This window comes from Trachurus japonicus, chromosome 23, assembly GCF_045865225.1.
Source record: "Trachurus japonicus isolate A0001 chromosome 23, Traja_1.0".
NCBI lineage: Eukaryota > Metazoa > Chordata > Actinopteri > Carangiformes > Carangidae > Trachurus > Trachurus japonicus.
The window spans coordinates 7011077-7037302 of NC_140929.1; the positions used below are offsets into that span (position 1 = coordinate 7011077).

The window sequence follows — 26226 nt, forward strand, 5'->3', positions numbered from 1 at the left end:
GTGAAGGCATCATCACGGCGCCATATTAGCTACTACTACTACTCCGGACCGACAGGGGGCGACAACGAGCGGTGGGATTGGGCGTCAAACCAACAGCAGCAGCTGCGTCACCGCCGCCGCCGCCGAGGAAGCGTGTAATGTATGGTCGGTTGTCATGTGTCATGCAGCAGTCTGGCTGGCTGGAGCGGTCAGCTGACACATCCCGGGCCGCCACACGGGGCTCGTTGTTTTGTGATGTTTACTTTTTTCTTTTGTTTAGTGTAGTAGTAGTATTATTATATCTGCGTCTCTTCTCTTTTGTTTTTTTTCTGAATGAATGAATGCAGCGCTATGCGTCGCCGCGGAGAACCATGGTGGTAGTCGTGAACTCGGTGCTGAAGCTCGTGCAGCGGCAGACGTACACCTGTCTGTCCCACCGGTACGGGCTCTACCTCTGCTTCGGGGGGATCGTCCTCATGATCGTTTCCGCCTTTCAGTTTGGAGAGGTGAGGCTCCTCTTCTTGTCTTCCTTCCTTCCTAACTAACCTCCTCCTGTTTTTTTTTGTAGCTTTATCTTGGTCCATTTGTGTTGTGTTGTGTTCAAGTGTCGTCTCTCACCACCAGATCACACTGTAAAACCCGCTTATTTAAAGTAAACGACCTGTCAATCAAAACTTAAAATGTGTTATAGAGCTACACCTGAGGCGTTTTTATGACTCCTTAGGACACTCGTGCAAATTCGGCTTCAAAATAAAAGCTAAATGTGAAAAACCAAACCTCCCTGTTGTGAGTTAAAACATATGTTTTGATTAAGATTAGGTGAATATGACGTACAGCTCAGATTTCGTTTCTTTCTTCTACTTTGTTTAAAGTGTGTCTGTGCTAATAATGGAGGAACTGTCAATCAAAGAAAGTATAGCCTACTAAACAGTGGTATAGTGGATATGGCTTTACTGCTTTTTAGACGGGTACACTCTTCATACCTGTATCATAGACTATTAGTTAGATAGTTTTGTTGTAGTGGGTAGATTAGATACTGATATATTTTATTTCATTTATTTACTTTGTTTTATTTTTGCCTCTTTTTCTATATGTCATTCAGTCTATGTGATATGTTTTTACTTGCCCCTGCTGTCATGTATGTTCTCTGTTCTGTGTCTGTTTAAAAATGAATAAAATATTGGATTAAAAAGATTAGATACTGATATATTAATGCATTTTCAGTGAATATACTGCTGCGTATACCTGAGGATCACAGACTAAATTGAAAGTATATGATATGAATGTGGTCTGGTTTTTGTAGGTTTGGCTTCAACCACACGAGAGCAAAGTGTACTGTATGTGTAGTTCAATGTCTTCCTCTTGTTGTCTTTTTTTCTTGTAGGTGGTGGTCGAGTGGAGCCGAGACCAGTATCATGTGCTGTTTGACTCCTACAGAGACAACGTGGGTGGAAAGTCTTTCCAGAGCAGGTGAGAAAAATTCACTCCCTCGTTTTTTGTCATAAAGTCTTTTGTGTAGGATATTTTTTTAATAGTGCAAACCCCCGAAGCCTACTTTCCTCACGTCACAGTTACCAAATCTGATGGAAACACTGGACGAGGGGAAGCCATGCATGAATTAAACAAAAAAGAAAGCGCTGATTTGAAACGCTGCGGAGGGAAACGAGGTCACAGCTCTGCAGTTTGAGCAACTGTCTGAGTGACACTGAGTGCTTCTCCTCCTCACAGGCTCTGTCTGCCCATGCCTATTGACGTGGTGTACACATGGGTGAACGGCACAGACACGGCGCTGCTGAAGGAACTGAAGTCGGTCAAAGAGCAACTGGAGGAGGAACAAAGAGCTCTGAGGTAGATGATGTGGACCCCCCCCCCCTCCAAACACACACACACACTCTGAGTCTGAAATTTTGTTTTTGATGGGTTGGGTTGCTGAATTAACACACAAGCTTCAGCTGCAGCATTATCACCTTCACTGTGATTGGCTTGCCCCAGAAGAAAAAGAAGAGGAAAAGGGCTCAAAGGTCAAAATGACCCTGAGAAAAATGTCCCCATGTTTCAGCTGTCTCTGTCTGAACTTCTCTGTGGAAATGTTGCAACTGCTGTGTGTTTTATTAAAGGTCCAGTGTGTAAAATGAGGGGAAAACAGTGACATCTAGCATTCAGATTCTATTATTTATCTATTAAATAATTATATTGTATATTGAAGAATGTGAAACTCTTTAAACGTTTTATCTGGTTGGCTGGATTTTCCATTTAGTAACAAACATGGCGGCGCAAGATGGCGACACTCTCTAAGCAAGACCCTTGCTTTATGTACTGTATACATAAAAGAAGAATTATAAGGCTATGAAAACCAAACAGATTTTATTTTATAGCGATTATACACTTATACAAATATGTTCCTTGGTAGTATATTCAGATTTTGCCAATAAACCTTGACAAATATTACACACTGGAGCTTTAAAAACCCAGTGGACCAAAGTTATGTACAAAAACACAAAATAAAACATAAAATGCAATAAAATACCAATAAAAGAAACCAATAAAACAAGTTAAAACACAGAAAATAAGTAAAAATGAATCAATAAAAGTGAGTAATAGCAAATTAACAGAGACATCAATTCATATGGTATCAAAGTCCATAGATAACAGGTGTGTTTTGAGGCGTGTTTTAAAACCAGGCAGTGATGGGTGCTTGTCTAATGTGGAGAGGCAAGTCATTCCACCAAACAAGAACAACAACAGCGTGTCGGTGCTTCCTGACTTTCCTGCTTCTCCGCCCACAGGGAACGCCTGGGGAGGAACGCCAGCGAGACGACTGAAGCTCCCAAAGACAGGTGCGTGTGAGCGTGTGATGGACACATTGTTGTGAAGAGGTAGAGTTTAGTAACGGTATATTTACACTTCATTAAGGTTCAACACCCCATGATGACACCAGTGCAGTCACATGCATGGGAAATAAATCTTTTAAAGCTTCATGGTCACTTTCCTACAGAGGCAAATAATAGGAAAGACAGAGCTACTATTGTGTAAATGTCGACAATCTACAGTATACAGTCCTATTGTGCATGCTCTCCTTAGCCACGACACTAGTACAATATAGAGCACATTTTATACCTTTATGGTTCTTCTAATGCACAGGTTTGTGTTTGCTTTCAGGTTTATTACTGAGGTTGTAGTTGGTTTTGGTGCTTTCACTACAGTAAAATGTGTTTTTAAGGTTCTTCCACACTCATTAGAAACATATATTACTCTATATCTTGTTCAACACAGTTTTTTTTTAAAGAAGTTGTTTTCTGACCTTTACCACTTTCATAACTGACAGTTGAAGCCACAATGAATGGCAAATAATAGGAATGACAGAGCTACTGTTGTGTAAATGTTGACAGTCCTATTGTGCATACTCTCCTTAGCCACTTTTCTAAATACACTAAGAGAACATTTTATACCTTCATGGTTCCTCTAATGCACAGGTTTGTGTTTGTTTTCAGGTTTATTACTAAGGTTGTAGTTGGTTGTGGTCGTTTAGTGGACTTCACTAAAGTAAAATGTGTTTTTAAGGTTCTTCCCCACTCATTAGAAACATTTATTACTATATATTAGAGTGCTGTTCAACACTGTTTTTTTCTAGAAGTAGTTTTCTGACCTTTACCACTTTCATAACTGACGGTTGAAGCCACAGTGAAGCTGCAGCAGTGACTTTAATGTTTAAACAGGAAGTTTTGTTTTTGTTTTTTCTCCCCCACTAATACATACTGTAATTCAACCATGAAATATCAAGACGGTAGGAGCTTCATTTGTTTATCATGAATAATAACTGGCAGTTTTATAGTTTGGAGTTTTTTTCTAAATCCATTTGTATGCAGCATGTTGGCCAGAAAGTAAAAACAGTGACTTTTATTAGATGTATTATTATTTGCAATCATTTGTGGGGGTTTATGTTGCTTGAAAGAAACGGCAAATGAGTTGGAAAAAAGTCGTTTTGCATATGGCACTGACTGAAAAGATTAAAAGTGGAGCAGCCTGTCGAGCCACACAGAGGACCTGACATGAGGGGAGGTGTTTCCTGCGCTCGGCCCATAAATCAGCCCCCGTCTCCTCTCGGCGTGTTAACCGCAGACACAACGAGGGGCTCGATGTGAGATCTGAGAGGAAGCTGTTTGCTCAACGTGTGAATTTGACTCATTTAAGTGTTTTAAAGGGATACACCAACATCTTTTTTTTTCGTGTCTTGCCTCCCTCCCGAGTCCATGACCAGCAGATAGACACCATCCTTTCGACTGTGCGTGCAGTAACGAGGGAGATAGAGCCCGTATCGCCCGTAATTAGCTTAGCTCAAACATTGGAAGTGTATGGGTAGTGTTAGCCTGCCTCCACCTAAAGTCATCAGAGAAACTCTTCAGCAACTCTAAACGGAAACCGGCGGGCCGATCTTCGTCTCAGAGCTGACAAAACTCTCCGGTAAGGCATCTTGAGCCGTCAAATGCCGGTAACGGGACGAGATCGGTCAAAACGGAGGGTTCAAGCAGAGACGGTTTATTTAGGTTCAAGCTAGCTACATCGAGGGTAGGTTAGCTTCCTATTTCAAAGTAAAAGCACAAATTCTATCGTCATGGTTTTCTGTATGTAAAGGGCAACGGGTGTTTTATTTTGTGAAAGTAACTGGAAGTGTGTTTGTCACAACGGCTAGCTTGAGTAGCACCAAATTCGTCCGAACAAAATTGTAAACAGCTGGTATTTAGACAAATTAACGACACACTGCTGATCTAAATGGCTTCTTTCTCACCTAAAAATGTTTGAAATGTTGATAAAGTGATATATTTACAGAGTTTAGAGCTAAAATGAAATCAGCCTCTGACTGCTGATTTCGGCTCAGGTAGGAGGCAGGCTAACACTACCTATACACTTCCAGCGTTTGAGCTAAGCTAATTACGGCGATACGGCTCTATCTCCATGGTTACTGCACGCACAGTTGAAAGGATGGTGTCTATCTGCTTGTCATGGACTCGGGAGTGAGGCAAGACACGAAAAAAAAATGTTGGCGTATCACTTTAAAGTTTGAGATAATCTAAAGATGTTCTGCTAAAGTAAAGGATTATTTCTCTCTCTTTCTCCCTCCTCCCTCTGTTGTTTTTTTGGTTTCCAGTGTGAAGCCAGAGTGTCTGCTGTCCCACTGCATCATCGCGCCCATGCTGGCGCTGGACCCCGCTCTGCCCGCCAACGTTACGCTCAAAGAGCTGCCGTCGCTCTCCCCCTCCCTCTCCGCTGCCAAAGAGCTGCTGCTGCTCAACAAACCCTTCCACCCGTCCACCACCGCCTCCGTGGTCGTCTTCCATTCGCAGGCTGACGGTAAAAAACTAAAACACACACACACACACACACGGATCCAGAAAACCTGTGTGTGTTTGTTTAATGAGATCACACAGTTTTTTTAGGCGCATTATCAGTGAGATGATAACGGTTATTTACAATGCAAATAATAAAAAAAAAGGTGTTATTTGAAGTGTGATTAATAAGTAAATCTGCTTTATCAGTGAAAGCTGCAGGAATTATCAGTGGAGTGAAACCGAGTCTGTGGTCGGAGGTGTCCTTTATTTTTCCACAGGATTCAGAAGACACTAAAATGTGCTGGTTGGTTTTAGTTGGACGTGGTGCAGCCGCAATGTTTATTTAACAGGGACAATACATACAACATTGCCATAGAAAATGGAAAATGCAATGCATATACAGTTAGACGTCTAGCTTCAGCTAATTTGCAGTCTTTGTCCCTGGTCAGGCTTTAGAATAGCATCAAATATACTGAATACAATGAATGCAATAATACAAATACAGTGGATAATACAGTGAATAGCTAACATGAATAAATAAACACAGTTGCAAAATTCAGATTAAACAATTACACACGTTAAATTTAACATTAAACATTAATAAAGTGTTGTATTGACAATGACTTGAGAGAAGTTAATGTTAACATTTCTGCTGCTGCTGCTTAAGCCAATGTTTAACTTTAACACTAAACCTCTTAACCTCTAATTCTGTTCTTCTTTCTAAAGATGCACTGTGTTGCGTTCAAAGACTCATTAACGCAGTGGGAAACTGCAGTTTTGTTTGCAAGAGGTGCAGCTTGTGGGTGAACAGAGAGAGAGAGACTGTGGCCTGAGCTGTGAGAGATAAACTTATCAGTGACTAATTTGCATAATGAACTCAGCGGAAGGACTGTTTGATTATACAGCTCTTATCTTTGTAACATTTTTTCTGTGTGTATTTCATATAGCAGATCAAGCTGTAATTTGAATTTACCACAGATATAAAGCAGTAAATATGAAAGGGAAAGAATGACAGAGATAGAATATGGCTTATTTTTGTAAATACTTATCAGTATTTATAATATAACTCATCTCATGGTTTGAGGCGCTCTCAGTCTGTGTAGTGACACTGAGCTGATGCCATCTCCACCTCGACACCCCCCTCCCTCTTCCTCCTGTGGTTTTATATCTGCCTCTCTCTGTTTTCTCGATCTGTTGATAATCCTTCACTGCTGCTGTGTCTTGCAACTTGCACAAGTGACGAGCTGCACTTGCGTGACTCGTTCCTGTCGTCGACCTGCGCTTGAACCCGTCGGTCTGGTTTTGTGACACCACAAGATATCTGGGTTAGTAGTGCACACAAAGATACATTAATACTGCGTTCCTGTTTATGTTACAGCTGAGAAAGCCTATACAGATGTTTCCAAAGAAGACCAGAAATTCTCCGTGTCCAGATGTTACCTGGTGAGATGACAAACATTCCTATTTTGCTGTCATATTTTAAAATCATATAATAAATGTGCTCATATGGGACATGTGTGTGTTCTGCAGACCACAGATAAAGAGGCTCCAGGTCTGATCCGGATGCAGGCTCTGGCCTACCTGAGCGGCTTCCCAGCATCCTTCAAGGAGACGGAGCAGCTGAGAGTCAAACTGCCCTCTGTCATCACCACCAAGATCAAACAGGTAAAGAAAAGAGAATCATAAATAAACTTGTTTCCTGGTTGAAGTTATACCAGGAGATCTGTTGTTAATGGGCAGAAAAAACTAAAAATATACTATCTGTGGGATGCTTTTATTTTGAAATTTTGTGTGCATTTTGTTTGGGTGAAAATACCAGTAGAGATAAGATCAGCTGTGACCTAGAAAACCGTTATCAGTGTAGGCCACAATAACAAAAAGGTGAAAAGTTGAAATTTGTTATGAAGCTCATTTATTTTGTCCTTTTTAAAAAAATTAATCTTCTAACGACTTGATGCAGACATTTGAAGTATTTCCATAAACTTTTTCTTGAAGTCGTTTCATATGATGAGGTAAAAGTCGAGTTGAGCTTCACCGACTTTGCCACCAGGTGTCACTGTCACAGCATCTCACCTCGAGGCGTTTTCTCATCATCACTGTCTTCAGACCTACAGTACAACTGTGCACATACAAATTCAGCTTTTGATCTTTTTATACATCGCAGGACGTTAATCTTAGAGCCTCCTAATCTCAGATGACAAGGAGGCCGCGCTCTCCGACCAAACAGGGTCTTTTTCTATTTCGGACAGTTAACGCTGCGATGTGATGTGGATAAAGAGCCTCTGTTTAGCTCGGCAGCTGACAGCTCGCGTCTAATAATTTTTTTCTCTAATCAGAACCGTGTATTTCGAGCAGGAGGAGGAATGTCACTAACGAGAGTGGATTACTGTGAAATAATCAAAGAAAACAAAACCAGTGGGACGTTAACACTCACATGACTGATGATGAGACATCATAAAAATATAATCAGATGAATCAGAGACAAGATGCTGATGCTCACACACTCTGTCGGCGAGAGTTACATGTTTCTGTTTCAAATATTGTTTATTGTTAAGCAAACAAGGTATTAATAAGGCAACTGTTCTTTAGTAGCCTATAGACATAGACTCACTTCAAATATCAAATATAGCACCAAGTGCTATACCGCTGTGAATATGGAGGTAAATTTGTGTCTTTATTATTCAATCCAAAAAAAAGTTGATTCAAACTAAAAAATATATTTTCAATCAAAGAAAAAAAGGGTTCAAACACAATTTTTTGGGTCTCAAATATTTTTTTGCATTGAAACAAGTGAGTTTTTATGTGATTGAAAATATCTTTTTTGTTTCAATCTACTTTTTTTTGGATTGAATAATACAGACACAAATATCCTACCCATAATATGGCCCAAATACAAAAAAGATTACTTTAATCCCAAAAAATATTTTCAATCAAATAATAACTCACCTCAATCAAAGAAAAAAAGGGTTCAAACACAATTTTTGGAGTCTCAAACATATTTTTTTGCATTCAAACACTTTTTTTTATTATTGAAAAGTTTTTTTTTTGATTGAAAATATATTTTTTGTTTAAACCAACTTTTTTTTCGATTGATTATTGAAGACACAAATTTACCTCCATAAAAATATAATATAAAACAGCACAAAGAAAGAGTAGACAACAAAAATATATTACATATCACAAATGTGCAGGAGAAACCCCCCAAAAAACCCTAAGGGCTTGTCAAGTGGTCCTCCTATAGACAAACATTCAACACAAAAATAAGATATACAATAATGTGAAGAAAAGCATAAAACATTTAAGAAAAGTTATGTTATGTAGTGATGTAGAGGAAGCTGAACTGGGCCGATAAAACATAAATAACAAAATTAAAAACAAGTAAAATGAATGAAAAACAATAGACGGGGAGATAAACTGAAATAAAAAAGCAAATAAAAGCTCTAACTCCCACCGGCCCATCCAGTGCCACTCAGGGTTGTAACGATCTTGTTCCAAATGAGAGATTATTGGTTTCCAAAAATGTTTCATTAAGAGAATATCAAATCCTCCCGAGAATTACAGTGCATGCTTCTCAAATGGATCTAAACTGAGTCTGAAAACCTGAAACACCTCGGATAATACAGTCCATAATAACCCTGAACTGTACAAACAGGGGCTCTTCAACCCCATGCGATGATATATAGGTTAACAGCATTTAACCTACATATCATCATCGTCATCGAACCCAATCGTCCCGTCATTCCCTGCATTGGTTCTCTCTGTGCATCAGTCATGTGATAATAACCAGCGGCATTCGGGCTGTAACCTTATCTGGCGGTGCGGGGGTTAACATTAGAACAACTGTTTGGAGTGGCGCGGCGCCAGCGAAGCACGCTGAAAGGTCACCGGGACTTTACTGCCTCTCAGACACACCCTGTCATCCTATATATGAGTCTACCTGGTGTTCACCTGCTCCCATAGGGCCTCTATACTGTATGTGTGTGTGTTGTGTGCAGGAAAGTGGATGGAAAGTGTGTGCGCGTTTATTGCGTGTGTGCGTCTTTACCGTCAGAGGGATTGTGGGTAGAACGGCGGCCACACAATGCACAGTTTGGGTTTCAAGGTGTTTCCTGGTGCTGCCGGGTCAGTTCTGTGAAACGGGGATGATGTGCATAGTGCAGAGGGAGGGAGAGAGAGAGAAGGTCGGTATTTATAGCCGGTGTTAGACCGAGCGCTATGGTGATGAAAGCCGGCCCACGGCCCCGATCAACCGCCGGTCGGTGGCGGTGCTGTCGTCTGTCGTCCAGACCGGCCCTGCTGATGTGTTCCTATTAGTGAGTTTGGCTCATCTCCACCACAGAGGAAACTTCAACACTCAAAGTTTTAATCTCACATGCTCGTTCAAAACTTTATATGAGAGTCAATAGTGCCCGACACAAAAAGTTCCATAAAACTACACAAAAACCTTGCAATATTCCTCCTTACTCCTCGTCCGCTGCAATCCAAGTGTCCTGAAGGGATATAGACCAGAGTTTACTCAAAACAATGTCATTTTGGACATTTTTACAGCCTAAACAGTCCTGTATTGAATTTGCCTGGGGCACGCTCTGATGTATATGTCCATGTAAAACAGTGTCACAGTTGTGTGTCAAACTTCTCTGCAGATGTGCAGGTCATTGGCTGGTTGTGTTAGTCTCTATTAGAGCTACAGGCAATGGAAATCAAAATCACAATATGGCTGAGTGAGATACTGATAAAAGTGAATTATGTCTCATTGTGTGTTGTGCATTTTGTCACCACCATAAGAGTTGTGGTGCTACAGAGACAAATCCTACTCTCCAGACATAAAAAGGAACAAAGGAACATGTTTGTTTAGTTCAAGACCCAAACAGAGGTCACATCAGCAGTATTTCTTATTTTTATTCAGTGAAAATGAAAATAGAAAAAACATCCGATCCAACTGAAAACACAAATCTGCCAAAAAATAATCATGGTACTGTATGTTTTTTTCAGCCCCAGTCTCTGAGCTGTGAAACCTCTGTTCATTTAACATAGTGGTGCGTTCAAATGATGCTGCAGATTGTTCGTTAATTTCATCATCAGTTAATTTGCACATTATTTCTTACATTTTTATGTGTAGGATTAACAGTTTAATAATTAAATCAATAAAGTATCAGACAATAAAGATGAAGTCTGATTAAAACTCTGAATTCGACATCACTTGGTCCATTCAGACTAAAAAGCTGCCAAGTCTTGACTCTTAAGCAGAAATTTAACAGTTTTACTAAAAATAGATTTCCTGCTGATCAGCTGATTGATTATTGGTTAGTTTCCTTCAGTCTGAGAGTTTCAGGCCTCGGTGCTCGGCTCTCAGACCGATGCAGGACGCCGGCGTCGCCCTCGGCGCTGAGGAACACGTGTGAGAAAAGATCACTCACCGCCGAGTTAATGAGTTTACCCAGAGGGTCGACTCTGTTTATTTTACACTAATTACATTTTCTTTTCTCATAGAAGCCACAGTGATCACAGTTTATAAAGTGACGAGAGTAAATAATACACAGGGGGCATGTTAATACTGCGGTGTGGAATAATAACTGCAGCCGAGGCCTCGAGGACAACGAGCTGATGAAGCCTCATGGTTTTTATTCATCATTAAACTTCAGCTCCAGTTTAGAAACAACAGGAGTTGCACGTCTTGTCTGTACTTTCACATGTAACTTTTATATTTGTCCATATTTTTTTTTAGAGGTTTTACCATTTTTTAAATGATGATTATGACATTTTTGTTCGGTTTTTCTACCAAACAACATGTTCCTTTGTCTTTTTTTTGTTTTTGCTGCTACTACGATTTGGATATATGAATATATGATGGAATAATGCCTAATGGACCCTAAACAGACTCAGCAATGTTTGATATTTTACCCATAAGCCCCTGGTCGTACCAGAGAGCGGCTGGCTGCAGCAGTAGACACGTTGAAACTACTGAGTTTAGTAACGATGATGGTTACATTGATAATCAAATCAGCTTTTCATTTCTAAGAGGAAGGAAGTTTTGTTTCCCCACGTGTGTCTTGTGAAACTCATTTTGCAGCTTTGCCAGAAAATTATTCATTTACTGTCACATAAATGAATGGAAACAAATCATCACTGGTGGAAAATAAGCAAATTGTTTGTAATGGATTGTTTGACAAACATGTCTCTGGGGGGGGGGTCTCCGGACTGAGGTCAGGTCAGGACCCTGAGGACCTTGACTGAGAAAATTATATTTTAATATGGAGGTAAATTTGTGTCTTTATTATTCAATTAAAAAAAATTTTTAAAAAAAGAGTTTGAATGCAAAAAGAACTGTGTTTGAACCCTTTTTTTCTTTAATCGAAAAGTTGGATTAAAGTCATCATTTTTGTATTTGGGCCATATTATGGGTAGGATATTTGTGTCTTTTATTATTCAATCAAAAACAAGTTGATTGAAACAAAAAAGATATTTTCAGTCAAATAAAAAAGGGTTCAAATGCAATTTTTTGGGTCTCAAATATTTTTTTGCATTGAAAAGTTTTTTTTTTTATTGAAGCGAAGTTTGTTTTGATTGAAAATATATATTTTTTTGTTTAAATCAACTTTTTTTTGGATTGAATAATAACACAGGGCACAAATTTACCTCCATATTGTATTGTGTAAAAGCATATAAAAACAAAAGCAGAAAATCTGGATCCCAGTGAATGAGAGTAAACAGTTGAGATAAGATCAGTTGTAACGGTCTCAGTTCATTGTAGTGACACAGTGAGTAAACAGGCTTTACTACTACATGCTTATAGGCAGCGCAGCGCACACCTCTGCTTTGTGTTGCATGTGTCAGAGCATTATCGCGACTATAAAGAGAGCTGCAATAAAGACGGTAACGTGATCCAGCCAGGGGCTCGGCGTCCCGCGGCTGCAGAAATCCTCTTCACCTAAAAACAGGAGCGAGGAGGAAGAAGCGGAGGAAGAGGAGGAGGAGAGGGGCTGGTGTGAGACGTTTGGGTTCAGGCTTTGAGAGATGAGAGAGGAGGGACAGATGGTTTGAGGCGTACAAGGCCACTGAACACACACACACACAGTCCTCCGATGCCTCACATAGCTCCACCGAGGTCAGACAGAGAGCCACCTCCATGATACCCACATGGAGAAGATGACATCACAGAATTTCCTGAACTCTCACCCCCTTAAACACACAAACACACACACACACACACACACATACACAGCTGCTCCGGTCTGACCTGTATATTTCAGGGGTGCTTTAGTTCGAGCCCAAATCACATTAAGTCATTTTCATTCCTTCTCGACTGACGACGACGGACTTGCGCTCTCTTGTCACAAGCCCCGGTCCTGTGGCTCGACCAGCATGTGATGCAGTGACTTCAGGAGTGACTTCAGCTCTGAGAAATGAGCGTTTATGCGTTTCCCACAGTAGCACTGAGTGGCTGATTGTTGATAAAGACCTGGCAGCGTCTCCTGAACCAGAATCAGACTGATCACTATTTTAAAGCGATACCTCCGAGTCGTTGTTCAGTATTTTAATTCGACACATAGCTGAATGCTCACATGCTCGTGTTTAGTGGGTTCTTGTTAACATCCCTACTTGGCCGTCACAAAATATTGCAGAGGCTGGAGGGAAATGTCATTAGACCGTCCTGATGATGGCGCCATATAGACACTTCTCCTGCGTCTGTTTTAAAGGGATAGTTCAACATTTTGGCAAATTCTCCATAATCCCGATAGTCATAGCAGTAGGTGAATTACCTTTAATTATTGGTGCATGTTGTTTTGAGATCAGCGGGGCAGAGACGTGAGCTGCTCAGTGAACACAATGGAGGTGAACGGTACAGGTCCCCCGTCCCTCATCAAACTCATCAAACTCATCAAATACACAATCCAACAACTCCAAAACGCTCTGGTGGACAAGTTGTGACCTGCACATTCACCACGCTATGAAATAATCATGTATAATGATGTAACATTAAAGACAGAGTTGTTTTGGAGGCAAATGCAGCCAGAACTAAAAACAACATGCACCGATAATTAAAGGTAACAAACCTACCGCTATGACTATAGGGATTATGACGATAGGAGAATTTGCCAAAATGTTGAACTATCCCTTTAAATGTCATGATTACTGTAATTAACTCAGTGTTGATGTGTTTTCTTTCTTTGTCCCTCAGTTCGAGCTGTACTCGGAGGCGAGCATCGCCCTGCTCCACCTGAACTCCCCTCAGGACTTCTCTGATCTGACGCAACAGGCTAAGAAGAACCTGACCCTGGACGGGAACGAGTTAACCATCAGCCCCGCCTACCTGTTCTGGGACCTCACCGCCATCTCACAGGTACGACTGGCTCTTCTTTCTGTTCTTTATATGTGTCTGTATGTGTATCTCATTAAAATACATTGATGCAGATCAATCTAAATATATATTTATTGATCAGTCCTTCTCTGTTTCTTCTCTTCAGTCCAAACAGGATGAAGATGTGTCAGCGAGCAGGTTCGAGGACAACGAGGAGCTCCGCTACTCGCTGCGGTCCGTGGAGAGACACGCCCCCTGGGTGCGACACATCTTCATCGTCACTAACGGGCAGATTCCCTCCTGGCTCAACCTGGATAACCCCAGAGTTACTGTTGTCACACATCAGGTAAAACTTAAGCCTCCACTTCTCCCACACTGTGGTGGTGTTGAGCTGTTGGTCTATTTTTACTGACCTCTACTTGTAATAAGGTTAAAAAGCAACTTAAAGTTCCCGAAATAATTTTATTTTGTTGTATTGGAAAGTATATCTTGATGTATTTGATATTTTAAAGGTCTCATATTATATAAAGGTAGATGTCCATGTGTAGTGTGATTATAAAGCAGCTCTAGTTTCTATATTAATACTGTGAAAGTATCAAAGCCTCAGTCCACAGAGAAATGCACACAGCCTTATTCAGAAACCGAGCCTTAAAACCAGCCGTCAGGACTTCCTGTCACTTTGTGATGTCACAACAAACAAAGCCCCGCCCACCTGGACCCATCGGACACTTGAAGGATTTGGTTTTTCTGAGTTTTTTAACCTGAAATCTAATGCATTTTTATTGAATCACTTGGATAGACACTCAGCCAATCAGAAGAGAGGGCCAAAGCCTCCTATATTCTGAATGGCTGACACCGACCTGTTGTTAAAGGGATAGTTCTACATTTTGTCAAATTGGCCCATTGCCATAATCCCTATAGCAGTCATAGCAGTAGTTGTTTTTGAGGTAAATTCATGCAAAACCACTTATGCGTGTTTCCGTCGGGGGCAGTTTTTCAGCAAGCAGTCTCTGTTTTTACCTCTAAAACAACTCCGCCTTGTAACGCTCCGTTATTATCTCATAGCGTGGTGAATGTGCAGGTCAGAACTTGTCCACCAGAGCGTTTTGGAGTTGTTGGATTGTGTATTTGATGAGTTTGATGAGGGAAACCAAGAAATCCCATGAACCTCCATAGCGTAGCTCTGAGCAGCTCGCAGCTCTGCTCCGCCGTTCTAAAAATAGCTTGCACCGACAATTAAAGGTAACAAACCTACTGCTAAGACTACCATTAATTTAGTAAAATATACCTTTGTGTATCTATAAATGAATTTTAACATTATAATGTGCCACTGGAACATATTTGTTGCTGTTTTGTTTGTGTAATTATTGTGTTATGTGTCAGAAAATATACCATAAATGGGTTACAAATGGTTCCAGTATCTATAAAATGTTTCTCTTTGACTCGTAGGATGTCTTCCTGAACAACAGCCACCTTCCCACCTTCAGCTCTCCGGCCATAGAGACGCACATCCACCGCATCCCGGGCCTCTCCCAGAAGTTTATTTACCTCAACGATGACGTGATGTTTGGAAAGGACGTTTGGCCGGACGACTTCTACAGCCACTCGAAGGGACAGAAGGTGGGAACGCGTCGCAATCAGAGCTCACAGTGAAAAACACTGCAGAGACTCACAACCTTCACACTTGTCCTCTCTCTCTCACTTAACTCCTCTGCAGGTGTATCTCACCTGGCCCGTTCCCAACTGTGCCGAGGGCTGCCCAGGATCCTGGATCAAAGACGGCTACTGCGACAAAGCCTGCAACAACTCGGCGTGTGACTGGGACGGAGGCGACTGCTCGGGTAAAAACAAACAAACACCCAACAACAACATAGTTCACCCAAAATTCAAATTTCACTCATTATCTACTCACCCTCATGTCGACTAAGAGCTGTGAGAATTTTCAGAGTCCTCCGTGGCTTCTCTGAGTTACGGGGGGGTCCGTGCAGCAGTCTATATTGTCCATATAATGGTTGTCAATGGATACCAACTTTTTTCGTCCAAAAAGACACACCAAAAAACATCCAAATACCTCCATACTGCTCGTGTGTCCTAATGTCCCTCTTGTATTGAAGCCCCGACATGAGAAATTGTTCCGAAAAAAAATACAAGAGGGACATTACAGACGAGCAGTATGGAGGTATTTGGATGTTTTTTCGTGTGTCTTTTTGGAAAATTCTCACAGCTCTTAGTCGACATGAGGGTGAATAGATAATGAGTGAAATTTGAATTTTGGGTGAACTATCCCTTTAATGTTCTACTCTCTCTGTCTGACAGGTGCAGCTGGGAACAGTCGCCTCGGTGCGGGGGTCGGCGTCGGCGGGCCCGGAGGAGTCGGTGGACAGGTGTGGCAGTTTGCAGGTGGCATCGGGGGGCTGGGGGGGGTGTCCTACTGTAACCAGGGCTGTGCCAACTCCTGGCTGGCCGACAAGTTCTGTGACCAAGCCTGCAACGTGCTCTCCTGTGGCTACGATGTGGGCGACTGCGGCCAAGGTGAGCTGAAAGTGAAAAGATGAGTTTGATTTATTGTAAACAAAACAAACCAATTCTGTTATGAACAAAACCTGGTTTATCTTATTCATTTTCCCTTTATTAATTAACTGTTTGTTAATGGGTGGTTCTCTGAATTCTATCTCTCAGGTTTAGCTCAAAGATTTTTGAATAAAGTAACATTTATTTTTGCATTTTAAAGCCATAAATTGATGGATCTAAGTGTCTTTGGCTTATAAAACACAAAAAACAATAAAAATCTTTATTTTTATTTTTTTTAATGGGTTGCTAAGGAGTAGATGACAGCCAAATTTGACCAAAATCACCTTATCATTGAATTTCAAACAACTAACCTAATTTCTATTTGTTAATATAATAATTTTCCTGACCAACCAAAACAATACAAAAATCTGAAAAAATATATCAGTTATTTATGAAATAGCAATATTTTATCATGGCCCCCAGTTTTGTTCAACCCAATACAAATACAAAAAGTTTTAAAAACAATGGTTCAGCAATGAGGAAGTGAACATACTGTAAAGAAAAGGAAGTGTTAGCATCTTTTCTTACCTACGGTATATTTCATTGTTTTTATTGTGAGATTGGTGTCATCAAGCTCAACCTTTCAACTTTGTTATATAAATAAATGGTAGTTAACAACTGTTCAGGAAAAACACTGATAGGGGATTGAGTCATTGTTACGGGGTTGAATCTATCAGACAACCCAAAGTGCACCGAATTCAGAGAATCACAGAATAATACTGTGTGAGTTTGTTACCAGGAATATAAGTCTATAATATTGCCTCATATTACATTCTCATGTGTTTGTGGTGTCTGCAGAGCACTTTGGCGAGCTGCACCGCGTCGTCCTGCGGAGGAACCAGAGCCTCTACTCCCTCCCGCTGGGCGAGGTCAGGCCGTTCTTCAGCTTCGACGGACTCGCTCACCGGATCTCGGAGGCCCACGTCAGCGACAACCCCGTGGTCCGCCACACCTCCGTCGCCAACAAGTGGAAGACGGTTCACCTGCTGCTCTACCCGGGCCACAACGCCACGCAGATCCAGTACAACCTCACGCTCCAGAGAGACGACCAGAGCGAGTTCACCATGAGCTTCGGCGTCGCCGTCGACACCCGCGAGGTTCCTCAGGCCAACGCGTCCAAAGCCGCGAGCAAAGACTCCGGCAAAGAGACGAAGCCGACGCCGACGCCCGAGCCCGTGTTCCCCTTCTCTGACGTTCCCGAGGACAAACGGGGTCCGAAGATCCAGAGGAGGCGTCCCGGAGAAGCTCAGGAGGTCGTTGAAGTTCCTTCGCTGGACGAGTCTCTTTTACCGGCGGTTGTTCGCTCAGAGCTGCGTAAACTGGAGGAGAAGCTTGAGGCCGGAGAGATAACAGTGAAGGGTTATAACCTCACAAAGGCCGAACTTCTAAACCCGTACAAGGCGCTGGCGGAGCAGCAGCAGGTCGTCCAATCACAGGCAGCGAAGCCCTATAAAGACCTGGAGGGAGAGCGCAAAGAGAAACCTGGGAATATTCAGAAAAATCCAAACTCAAGGGAAGAAATGTCCAAGAAGAGCGTGAGTGTGAAAGCTCCAGCGACCACGCCGCTCGTCCCCGTCCATATCGATGACGTCGAGTTTGAAAGACAGACGCCTCCGCCTCTGAACGCCAACATCGAGAGGCCTAAAGCGTCCAAACTGCTGAGCAGCATCTCCAAAATCCGAGGCCCCGAGGGCGAGAAGGAGCCGGCCGACGCTGCAGGAGGAGGAGGAGGAGGAGGAGGAGGAGGAGGAGGAGGAGGAGGAGGAGGAGGAGGGGGAGGGGGAGGAGGAGGAGGAGGAGGAGGAGGAGGAGGAGGAGGAGGAGGAGGAGGAGGAGGAGGAGGAGGAGGAGCGCCGATCGGGAGGAGGCTGCAGCACTACGTCTCCGCAGACCGAGGCTTCCTGCCCTGGGAGAGGAGGAAGTTCTTCCAGCAGCTTCTCGAGGTCGGCGCAGCTCACAGTGTGTCGACTTGTTCACCTGTGGTCATGCATTATTATTATTATTTTCTTTTGACATCACGCCCCGTGTGTGTTTTTCTCTTCAGGAGGAGGAGCGTCTGCAGAAACTGCTGACGTACGAGGCCGACGGCGGCGCCACCGGCCGGCGGCTGCAGGACACGTTCGCCGACTCCCTCCGCTACGTCAACAAGCTGCTCAACAGCCAGTTCGGCTTCACGTCACGCAAAGTCCCGGCGCACATGCCGCACATGATCGACCGGCTCATCATGCAGGAGCTGCAGGACACGTGAGGCTCAGCGTCATGTCTTTGAACACACAAATGCAAAAGTTTGGTCAACATTTCTGTTAATGTGAACAGTTTAACAATTGGAAGATGAAATGATCTCCAAAGGGCATAAAGTTACAGATGACACATTCACTTTACATTTTAAACAATATGGCGGAGGATAGAGCTCACTTTTGAATCGTCCAAAACACACACTATGAAACATCCAAATACCTCCATACTGCTCGTCTGTACTGACCCAAGTGTCCTGAAGCCGCCACAAGTTGTTCGGAAAAAATGTATTTGATCTCTGTTTTTAGCCTTGTTGTAGTAGTAATAGTAGTAGTGAAGGTGAATTATCGATTTTGGGTGAAATATCCCTTTAACTGTCCACACAGAACAGAAATTTTGCCCAAACTTTTGCATCATGTCCCTGTACATGTAGATGTTTCCACAGAGGAGGAGGCAGCAGCAGCGGCTCAAACTGATCTGAGCTCTGTCTTCCAGGTTCCCAGAGGAGTTCGACAAGACGTCCGGACACCGCGTGCGCCACTCGGAGGACATGCAGTTCGCCTTCTCCTACTTCTACTTCCTGATGAGCGCCCAGCAGCAGCTCAACGTCTCCGAGGTGTTCGACGAGATCGACACCGATCACTCGGGCGTCCTCTCCGACAGAGAGATCCGAACTCTGGCCACCAGGATCCACGAGCTCCCGCTGAGCCTCCAGGTCGGTCCACGCTCCGGAAAAAAACCTCCTCTCTCACCGACAGGAGGATTACAGATGTTTACAGATGTGTTTGTTTCTGTTCCTTTGCAGGATCTGACCGGTCTGGAGCAGATGTTGATCAACTGCTCCAAGACTCTCCCGACCAACCTGACCCAGCTGCACCTGGTGAACCCCACTCAGGAGACGTACTACGACCCCAGCATGGTGAGCAGACCAGAGGAGGAGGGAAAAAAAACCCCCAAACTTCGGTGTACACAGACATACGACGAATACGTCTGAGTGAATATTTTTTTAAAAAGGCCTCACTCCAATCTAGGTGGCGGTAATGAGCCTAAAAGCTGCCTGCAACTGTCATAACAGATGAAGAAGAGAAGTGACGAGAGTGTGAAGTCAGAGGAGGCTCATTCATGTCACGGTTTAGCTTCTCTGTGAAACACAACGGTCGACCGGACCGTCGACGATATTTCACAGATGCGCCGTGCACTGCTAGAAACGCATCAAACACGTTAACGCATATAAGACGGCATCAGTCCGATATGTCAACCACTGGTGCGAGGAAAAAGACAAGTTGTGTGCAACAACTTATACCGCTGCTTTTAAAGGGATATTCCGGCGTAAATTTAACCCATGGTCCAACACACCGTGACACCGTGAATTAGACCCCCCCTGGAGAGATGAAATTTACGCCGGAATATCCCTTTAAGTCTCTTGATGTGAATAGTATAGACAGGACCAGAAACATCACCAAAGCAACTGGCATCTTGTGTAAATTAACTGTGTAAACCAACATTGATGTTAGTTTCTTGTTTTTTTTAGTTGCCAGTTGTCAAGTGCAAGTTTTTTTCCTCTAAAATTAATGAATGGGATTATAACACTCCTAATACACCCAATACAACTTTTTTTTAACTTTTATAACAGAAGATGGTTTTTAGTTTTACATTCAATTAGTGTCTGTTGTACCAAACCGTGACTCTCAAACCAAGGTACGTAACCTCTTGTGTTGAATTATTCAGCTGAGATTCTGTGTTTCTCCGTCTGCAGCCTCCTGTTACAAAAGGCCTGGTCCTCCACTGTAAGCCCATCACGGAGCGCATCCACAAGGCCTTCAGAGACCAGAACAAGTACAAGTGCGTCGGATAGCATTTTGAAATACACACATCCTCCCTGTTTGGTTGTGTTGTTGCTGACGTGTCTCCTGTTGGACAGGTTCGAGATCATGGGAGAGGAGGAAATAGCTTTCAAGATGGTTCGCACCAACGTGTCGCACGTGGTCGGGCAGCTGGACGACATCAGGAAGAATCCGAGGTGAGGGAGGGACGACTCGGTCACTTCACACCGTGTTTGTCGCTGAACGCAGAGAGCTAACGTGACTGTCTGCGTCTTTTCCCACCAACAGGAAGTTCATCTGTCTGAACGACAACATCGACCACGCCCACAAAGACGCCGCCACCGTCAAAGCCGTGCTCAGAGACTTCTACGAGTCCATGTTCCCGCTGCCGTCCCAGTTTGAGCTGCCCAGAGAATATCGCAACAGGTTCCTGCACATGGAGGAGCTCCAGGAATGGTGAGTTAGTTACTCTATCTATCTATCTATCTATCTATCTATCTATCTATCTATCTATCTATCTATCTATCTATCTATCTATCTATCTATCTATCTATCTATCTATCTATCTATCTATCTATCATATAAATACAAATAAAATAGTCCTTAAAATTGTAAAATACAGAACAGATTAAAACGTCTTCCTTATAAAAGTTGCAATGACAACATGATAAACTAAGATATAACATGTTAAAGGGATAGCACAACATTTTGGCAAATTCTCCTATCACCATAATCCCTATAGTCCTAGCAGTAGTAGGTTCATTACCGTTAATTATCGGTGCATGTTGTTTTGAGATCAGCGGGGCAGAGACGTGAGCTGCTCAGTGAACACAATGGAGGTGAACGGTACAGGTCCCCTGTCCCTCATCAAACTCATCAAATACACAATCCAACAACTCCAAAACGCTCTGGTGGACAAGTTGTGACCTGCACATTCACCACGCTATGAAATAATCATGTAACATTACGAGACAGAGTTGTTTTGGAGGCAAATGCAGCCGGAACTACTGTACATTCAGACACGGCTGCTGGACGGAGTGATTTCAAAAGCGCAAGTATTTCCTAGTATTTGCTTCATGTGTCGTAATGTTGCATAATTATGTAAGGGATAATGTATAGTTCGGAGGTTGTTATGGAGAAATAAACCCCGACAGGTTGTATGGAACCCCGACGCGAAGCGGAGGGGTTTCATACAACCTGAAGGGGTTTATTTCTCCATAACAACCGACCAACTATACATTATCCCGCTTAGAACACGGCCTACAACTAAATCATTCAATAATGTAACACAAAATAATGATAAAAAGAGATTTTATTCATGTAAAATTAGACCGTTGCTCGGGACGCCGCTCTGACCAGCGCAGCACAGAAAAGAGAAAGTATGCAGGATATTTACTTTATGTTTCATTTTTACCGTCATTAAACAGCTTGGGACTAATAGTGATGTTGATAAACGACTTGTAACCTGTTACAGGGAGAGTGGAGGCTCCTTATTTCCACATCGTGGCTGAAAAGTAAACTTGCATCAGAACCTCTGACCGTGTCACAGCTCCTCTCCTCTCTGTAGCTCCGCGACACAAACGCACCCCATAATCTCTTGTTTATGACAGGTACGACTACACAAAATACATCGTAACGTGTATGGTAATCCATCGATCCACTGATTGATTATCAAAGGCTTCAAATGCACGAACGGGAGGAGGCTCAGCAAAACAGCGGCCGTGACCGGACATGCAGAGTCGGCCGTTGCTATGGAGTCCCTAGCAACGGCCCGCTCAGCGGTGGTCTATCGAGAAATAAACACTGCAGAATATTGGTGATTGACCAATCAGAATCGAGTATTCAAGAGAGCCGTGTTCTAAACATGATTATTTCACAGTGTGGTGAATGTGCAGGTCACAACTTGTCCACCAGAGCGTTTTGGAGTTGTTGGATTGTGTATTTGATGAGTTTGATGAGGGAAAGGTGAAAGTACCGCGTGACTTCGTTGCATTCGCTGAGCAGCTCGCATAATGAACCTACTGCTATGAATGAATTTAGCAATAGACAAATTTGCCAAAATGTTGAACTATCCCTTTAAACGTCTTCGGTCCAGAACTAAAAGGAATGTGCAGATAGAAAACATCAACAAAACAAAACAATAAGCATCAACAAACAGAGCTGTTTCAGTCTCAGACCACAGGTGATAACACATACCACACATGTCCTCGGCTCCTTGATGCATGTGTGCTGGTCATTTATCAGACCCCCCTCCCTCTCTCTCTCTCTCTCTCTCTTCAGTCGTCCTAAGTTAAGAATTTGAGGCTGTCACCACATGGGTGTGAGTGCTGCCAGGTCGGAGCGGTGGGAATCCCTCGGGGGCTTTAGAGGCTTTTTATCAGGGATCCTGCTCCTGTGCTCGGGGGGCTTCGGCCTCGGCTGCAGAATGCCGGCCTCTCGCACCGGGGACTTTAAAATTAGCCCGAGCCGCCTCAGATCAGTCGCTGGCTCTAAGATACTCGTAAGATCATCGCGCAGCTGAGCCTGTCGCCTCCTCTCCGCCGTCTCCTCCCGTCTCTGCGTCTGTGAAGATGACAGGCGGATGGCGCTGGGTGATGTCACCTTGTCACCCTGTTGCCCCGCTGCCCCCTGCATACTGCCTGCTTCCTTCTTGTTACATCAGATCACAGCGGGACGAGATGAGACGAGACGAGCCGCCGCCTCACGAGCATTTAAAGTGTCGGATGGTGCAACAAAGGACAAGTTGTGTCTTTTATTTAAAGGGATAGTTCAACATTTTGGCAAACTGGCCCCTTGCCATAATCCCTATAGTCATAGCAGTAGGTTCTTTACCTTTAATTGTCGGTGCAAGTTATTTTTAGAACGGCGGAGCAGAGCCGTGAGCTGCTCAGAGCTACGCTACGGAGGCTAATGGGATTTCTTGGTTTCGGAGTTGTTTTTGAGGTAAATTCAGAGACTGCTTGCTGAAAAACTGCCTCCAACGGGAATTTGCATCAGCAGTTTTGCATGAATTTAACTCTAAAACAACTCTGCCTCTTAACGTTCTGTTATTATTTCATATCGTGGTGAATGTGCAGATCACAACTTGTCCACCAGAGCGTTTTGGAGTTGTTGGATTGTGTTTTTGATGAGTTTGATGAGGGAAACCCCATTAGCCTCTGTAGCGTAGCTCTGAGCAGCTCGCGGCTCTGCTCCGCCGTTCTAAAAATATCTTGCACCGACAATTAAAAGTAACAAACCTACTGCTATGACTATAGGGATTATGGCAATGGGCCAATTTGCCAAAAATGTTGAACTATCCCTTTAAAACTAAGTGACTGAAATGTGTTTGTGTTTCTCCGCAGGCGGGTGTATCGGGACAAGCTGAAGTTCTGGACCCACTGCGTCCTGGTGACGCTCGTCATCTTCACCGTCATGTCCTTCTTTGCCGAGCAGGTCAGTGCGTGTGTGTATGTGTAACCTGGGAGCGTTCACGGTTTATTTACATGACACACACTCACACACTCACACACAGACACACACTCACACACCTCTCTCATTTTCCATGATTCACACCGGAGCTATGATTCAGACCTCCGCTACCGAAATTCCTGTGCGAGGAGCGTCCGTCCGGCTCATGTGTCCCGCCAGCATGAGCAGCGTCTGAGCCAGGACCTGACTTCACAGAAATGAAAGACCCCCAGCAGCCCTCTGTGAAAGCCGAGCCGAGCCTCTTTGTTGACTCGCATCGCATAACTTTAACCCGTCTTTGTTGCCAGCCCCGGCGCGCTCCGACGAAAACCTTATAGCACAGAATCTAAAAGTCAGGATAGTGTTCCTGGGTTTAACTTTCCCGTCAGATTCCTCTCCATTAAAGACATAAACAAATATCAGCAAGTGTTAAACAAATGCTGCTCGACCCAGCTCTGACATTGAGCTCTTACGAGGCGCTGCCGTAATCCGAAGGTTTCCAGTTTCTCCTCAGCGAACCTACAGAAAGGTTAATAGTAGCAGTGACCTGGGGAGAATTTCCTCCCCCTCTAAACACACACACACGCACAGACACACACAGCAGCAGCGACAGACCAGTGTTCCCAGTGAGGAATGTGTCAGAGCCGTCCACTGTCTCCATCGACACACACACACACAAAACAGAGGCTGGATGTTGTGTTCTTTGGCTCGTCGTCCCACCGACCGACCGACCGACGTATTGAGATGGAGACATCTGAGTCCTCATTAAACCGGAGACATCAACGTGTCCTCTCACCTCTGAGCGCGAGGCGGCTGCTGTCCTGAGATTATCTCCTACTTCTGGGTCTTGACGACTGAAAAGAATGGGTTGTTAACAATCAATAATCCTGCATGTAAAACAGTTATTCTCCACTTTAACCTCGGGGTTTATGTGCAGAAGAAACAAACGAGGGCTGATGTGTTGTGACTGCTGGGCAGAGCACAGACATATATTTATTGTTTTTTTATGTATACATTGACATCCGACGCTCTGAGCATCTTGAACATATGGCAGTAATGAAAATAATGATGATATTATACAGTAAATCATACTGGACGTTACCTAAATAAATAAAAAAAATAAAAATAAAAAGATAAATTAAACCCCACTAGTAATTCAATAAATGACTGTGCAAAGAATATTAAATAAAAACAAATAAAGGTTACAATGTACAATATTCCCAACAGTGAATTAAATATTTTCCCATTATCCCATCCTCCCACTGCCTCCTCCATATCCCCATTCTTCTTCTTTTAAAACATGTTTTTATTTGAGAAAATGAGCATTAATCACAGATTCAACAAACATAATTTTTCTTACCTCCACCCCCCCTGCCATGCTGCCAATGCAAAACATAAATTTGATAATAAAAATAAACTCAGTGAGTGAAAAGCACACCTCAGATGTTACACTAAAAAGGTTACAAGCATGAAAATATGCAAAATGAAAATAATAATATGAAAAATAAATAAGAGAAAGAGTGGATATTGAAGACAATACAAGGTTTTCTGAGGTCTCTGAGTCTCCAAGGAGGTGACCTAACTATACAGGTCAGTTTCTCAATAGCCAAACTAGATGTTAAGTTATTTAACCTGCGGTGAAAAGAGGGGAAACACAGGAGCAAGGCTAATTTTAAAATAAGCCAACCAGCATCTTAACCCCCCTCCTCCTCCTCCTCCTCCTCCTCCATCACAGTCGTCCTCCTGTTGACAGGCAGCACAAGGTTTTGTTGTCTTCCTCTGAGCTCATGTTTCCTCCTCTTCTCCTCCTGCAGCTGATCCTGCTGAAGCGAAAGCTCTTCCCCCGGCGCAGAGCGAACCGGGACACCAACCCCGAGCGGGTGTGACAGGGAGGACAACTACGCTTCAACCTCCTCCTCCTCCTCCTCCCCCTCCTCTCCTGCTCGACACACAGAGACCAGGACTTGGGTGGAAACGGGAATCTTAAGTGCTCGGCGCTGGCGCTGGTTGTTGCATCAGCGCCGGACGGACAGATGGACGGACAGACGATAGAGACACATGAGAGAGGGTGATGAAACATTTTTTCCGAAGATGATGGATGGGGGCTGGCTGCTGAAGGAATAACAGCCAGGAAAGAAAGAAAAAGAAGCCTGGCTGCACGTCTTCTTTTCCTCCACCGGGGGCATCGGAGACTTTTCATACCACACACACACACACACACACACACACACACACACACACACACACACACACACACACACACACACACACACACACAAACAAAATCAACAACACTCCCTCCAACCTGCACCCCCCCTCCCCCTCCTCCTCCTGCCCCCCCTGTCCTCTCTGTGTCATTGATTGATGTGGTGTTGACGTGTGAATCACTTGATAGCAGCGGTTCAGGACTCATTGTATGTGTGTGTGTGTATGTGTGTGTGTGTGTGCATGTGTGTGCGTGTGTGCATGTGTGCGTGTGTGTTTGGTAAGTTTTACCATATAATATGGTGTTCAGAGCTTCTGATTTAAACTAAAATCAAAA

At 43.4% G+C, this 26226-nt stretch overlaps 1 protein-coding gene across 1 annotated transcript; it reads left to right on the forward strand.

Annotated features, from left to right (window-relative positions):
* The first annotated feature begins 122 nt into the window (after positions 1 to 122).
* gnptab (N-acetylglucosamine-1-phosphate transferase subunits alpha and beta) lies at positions 123 to 25900 on the forward strand. The gene is made up of 21 exons (XM_085769609.1): positions 123 to 485; positions 1364 to 1449; positions 1708 to 1827; positions 2766 to 2816; positions 5126 to 5328; positions 6685 to 6749; positions 6837 to 6971; positions 13486 to 13647; positions 13772 to 13951; positions 15055 to 15225; positions 15323 to 15446; positions 15922 to 16137; positions 16975 to 18119; positions 18221 to 18420; positions 18907 to 19126; positions 19217 to 19330; positions 20168 to 20253; positions 20333 to 20431; positions 20523 to 20690; positions 23579 to 23669; positions 25499 to 25900. The coding sequence occupies exons 1-21, from the start codon at positions 321 to 323 to the stop codon at positions 25568 to 25570; spliced, it is 3873 nt and encodes a 1290-aa protein (XP_085625735.1). The 5' UTR covers positions 123 to 320; the 3' UTR covers positions 25571 to 25900.
* The last annotated feature ends 326 nt before the right edge of the window (positions 25901 to 26226 follow it).

Coding starts and splice junctions, on each gene's coding strand:
- gnptab (XM_085769609.1), top strand. CDS start 321: ATGCAGCGCTATGCGTCGCCGCGGAGAACCATGGTGGTAGTCGTGAAC. Junction 1,450..1,707: donor GGAAAGTCTTTCCAGAGCAG/GTGAGAAAAATT, acceptor TCCTCCTCACAG/GCTCTGTCTGCCCATGCCTA. Junction 18,120..18,220: donor TCTTCCAGCAGCTTCTCGAG/GTCGGCGCAGCT, acceptor TTTTCTCTTCAG/GAGGAGGAGCGTCTGCAGAA.